Source organism: Ambystoma mexicanum, chromosome 13 (genome assembly GCF_040938575.1).
Source record: "Ambystoma mexicanum isolate Mex_15411 chromosome 13, UKY_AmexF1_1, whole genome shotgun sequence".
Classification (NCBI taxonomy): Eukaryota; Metazoa; Chordata; class Amphibia; order Caudata; family Ambystomatidae; genus Ambystoma; species Ambystoma mexicanum.
In genome coordinates this window covers 745,718,303-745,721,545 of record NC_090938.1, presented here as the reverse complement: position 1 = coordinate 745,721,545, position 3,243 = coordinate 745,718,303, and the positions used below count along the sequence as shown (strand labels likewise).

The window sequence follows — 3,243 nt, the reverse complement described above, 5'->3', positions numbered from 1 at the left end:
TGCACAGGTGTTCTATTATAATGTATGACGGGGGCTATATCCTTCACATAGTCCAGGATTGCGCTTCTGTATATGGGGTGGCTTGGGAAACACCCCAGGCTGTCAAAGACAGTTATTGTATCCTTGTTTATAAACATACCTATCCAATGGGTGCCTTCCTGATCTTGGGGATCGGTGTTCGCCACAAGACTAATGGGTCGCTCATTACTAATGTCTCTTGGAAGGTTATCACATGAATACACACCCTTGAATGATTTCTTAGCGTGTTTGTCTTAAAGAAAATGTTTGATCTGGTAAGTATCCATTACATGTCGTACAATACTTGTCGTTGATTGTTCAGTTCCATAACCGAGTCAAATAGAGCCATAATAATTAGATTCACTGTGTTGGGTAAATTTGCAGCAAAGCGTATCTCTATGCGTAGATTACCATTTCTAATAAGATTATAATGTCTGGTTGATGTATTATCAGGTCTCAAATCAAAAGCTAACAGAGTATAACCCCCACCATAAGTGTCCCGGGGTATAACAAAACCTTTATCATGCAAGTGTTTACCGCTGATGGAGACAAGTCCCAAATACTCCCTAATTGTATTTTTTTGTTGAAAACTGGGGCTGTAGGCTTTAGACGGTATAACGACCCCGTCTTTAAAAAGAGCTGCGTAGTTGATGTTGTAATGTTTAAAATTAAAAGGGTTGCTGGCGTAAGCCCCGGAAAAAGCTGTGTTGTCCACAAAACCAATGATGATTATTTTCGGTAACTGTCCAAGGAATAAGTTATCTTGACTGGCGACACGGCTACCCGCTGGAACACTGAACATTTTCAAAGATGTCCGCTCCACCGGATATTTTAAGTTTGATACTTGTAGAGCATCAGCATGAGCTAATCTGACAGTGGGTGACACATTCACCCTTTCAATAAATAAACTAGCTGATACTATGATCAGCTTGTAGGCTTCAGCATCATCGCTGTAGAGGCAAAAAGAATCTTTATTTCTAGAAAGTTTAATTTTCAGATCAACACCGTTTACCATTAGTTTCTCCTGGAAAAATAGATCGGAGTGTAGACGGCCTAGTAAATCAAAATTACTGCTCCCTGTGGCATGTGCCGCTCTTTTTATAAAACCGGCATTAGCCCCATCTAGAGCATAATCCTCCATATGGCCTGCTGTGTCCTTATAGAAAAGCCCTGCTGTAAGTTGAGTGTCCAAAGCGTCATTGCTGTAGTTCAAAATGCTTTCTATATAGGCCCTATAGGCGTACATGTTGTCGCTCTGTGTAATCAGACGGTCGCCTAGAGTAATATAAACCTGATTAAAGAGGGTAGCCACGGGGTAAGCAATTGTAGCAACTTTAGCCGTTGCTGGGATAGCTGATCCATCAGCATTTGTTATTTTACAATTGAGGTAAAGTAACGTGTCATTTAAATCCAGATACATCTCTGTTGAGCCTGATATGTAAAGCTCTATAGGCGCTAGCGGAGATAGTGCAGCAAGGGGAGCCACTTCCATGAAAAAGCTGTTTTCGGTGCTAGTTTGTGTCGGGGGTACAGCAAACAGATTGAGTTCAGATTTGACACATTCCCCCGACGCACAATGGATAAATGCCATCTTTTAGAAAATATTAATGCTGGGGCTAGTTTTATTTTTCTTGGCCGATCTGTTCTTGCGAGTTCTTTTTCTCTTCTGAGCAGTTTTCGTTGCTGAGCCTGGTTTTTTATGCATCCCTGGAGGCCCCCATCTGTGCGATGTTTTCCTTTTTCTTTTGTTTGTGTTTTTTTTTCACATAAACCAGGCCAGAACCCTCTTGCGGTGGTTGGTTAAAACGATTTGCGATGGAGGTTGTAGCCGTAGACACCACATCCTTAGCAATATTTGTAGCTGCTGTTTTCACATGTGGTTTGGCTAATTCAAACCCCTTTCGTAGAAACGGCATAGCCCTTCGAAAGAGGCTTCTAAAAATACTTCCGAAACCCGCACCATACATAACGGGCACCCCTTGAAAGTAAGGTTGATTGCCATAACCAGCTTGTCGGCGGTAATAATCCCTATAAACGTACGGCTCCCCATAGTTTTTCATAAATACCATGTTTTTAATAGTCTTTTTCTCTCCTAGGACGGAGGTGTAGTTTCACTAGCACCTTCCCGTATTTAAATGACACCAACTCCCCCTGATCATCCCTTATCTGTATATTGATGGTGTCAAAATGACTCTTAGAAACTGGTATATAATCAGGTTTAATATATTGTATATTAACAATGCCATTATTTTCACCTTTCACCTGGGCTGTACTCATTGGGGGGGCGTAGGAGTCACCGACCCTTTGATATTCTACTATATCACTGTAGATCTTAAGAATGTAAAAGCCCCCATCAATATCAGCATGTGTTTTGTCCAAATCTTTAGTACTTTTTACATGTTGAACGGTTCCCAAAACACGAAAAAGTTTCCCAGTACATATAAACTTGGTGGTAAGATCCGTCGATTTTAGAAATACTTTTCTCTGCACCTTATCCAGAAACAACTGTATATCACAATAGCGTTCAATGTTTGCGAGACTTTTATTGATAGCCTCTAACAAAGCTTGTATACTGCTGTAAAATCCAGGAGGAAAACCGGCGTGTAACAGTTCAATAGGACCTTCACGCTTGATGGTAAATTTGGCCTCTCTTCTAGACACAGTGTCCCAGGTATGGGGTATTGAATCTCCATTAGACCCGCTTCCCACAGACCTTGTAAATCAACGGGTTTGGCCATTTTAACACAATAATTTGATATTTTATTGTTGGGGAATGTATCGAGAGAAGCGTTACTGGGTAAGGTGATATAAAATCCACTGCTTTCCATCTTCTCAGGGAGCGCCTTTGCTTTGTAGATCCTTTAGAGATGAAGCGCTAAATCAACTGTTAAATTTCTCAGGCCACCCTGTCCATTTTACCAGACTTTGTTTTTTATTTCCTTTACCTTTACTCTGAAGAATTTTCTCAATCCTATAAAAGCGTTGGGGCTCATTGGTGACCTTCTTTAACTCTTCGGTGTAAAAATTACCGCTCACACCCTCACCATCACAATCAACCAGCTGGTAGATGTAAACCCCCTCTTTCACAGACACTTTGGTCACTATAAATATTTCATCCGTAAATGATTGCTGATACCCCTTTGTAAAGACACCTTTAAGCTTGGAAACTCGGACATGGTCCCCCACTCGAAAGGATGGTTTCTTGACCTTCTTCATTACCATGTC

The 3,243-nt window shown here is 41.1% G+C and overlaps 1 protein-coding gene across 1 annotated transcript; it reads right to left on the bottom strand.

Annotated features, from left to right (window-relative positions):
• Nucleotides 1-304: 304 nt before the first annotated feature.
• On the bottom strand, nt 305-1,609 carry LOC138520524 (uncharacterized protein F54H12.2-like). Its single transcript, XM_069632872.1, has one exon. It carries the CDS (start codon nt 1,607-1,609, stop codon nt 305-307), a length of 1,305 nt encoding a protein of 434 aa, XP_069488973.1.
• Nucleotides 1,610-3,243: the final 1,634 nt, after the last annotated feature.

What these genes read in the sequence shown, in the direction of transcription:
- LOC138520524 (XM_069632872.1), bottom strand. Translation starts at nt 1,609, where the DNA reads ATGGCATTTATCCATTGTGCGTCGGGGGAATGTGTCAAATCTGAACTC.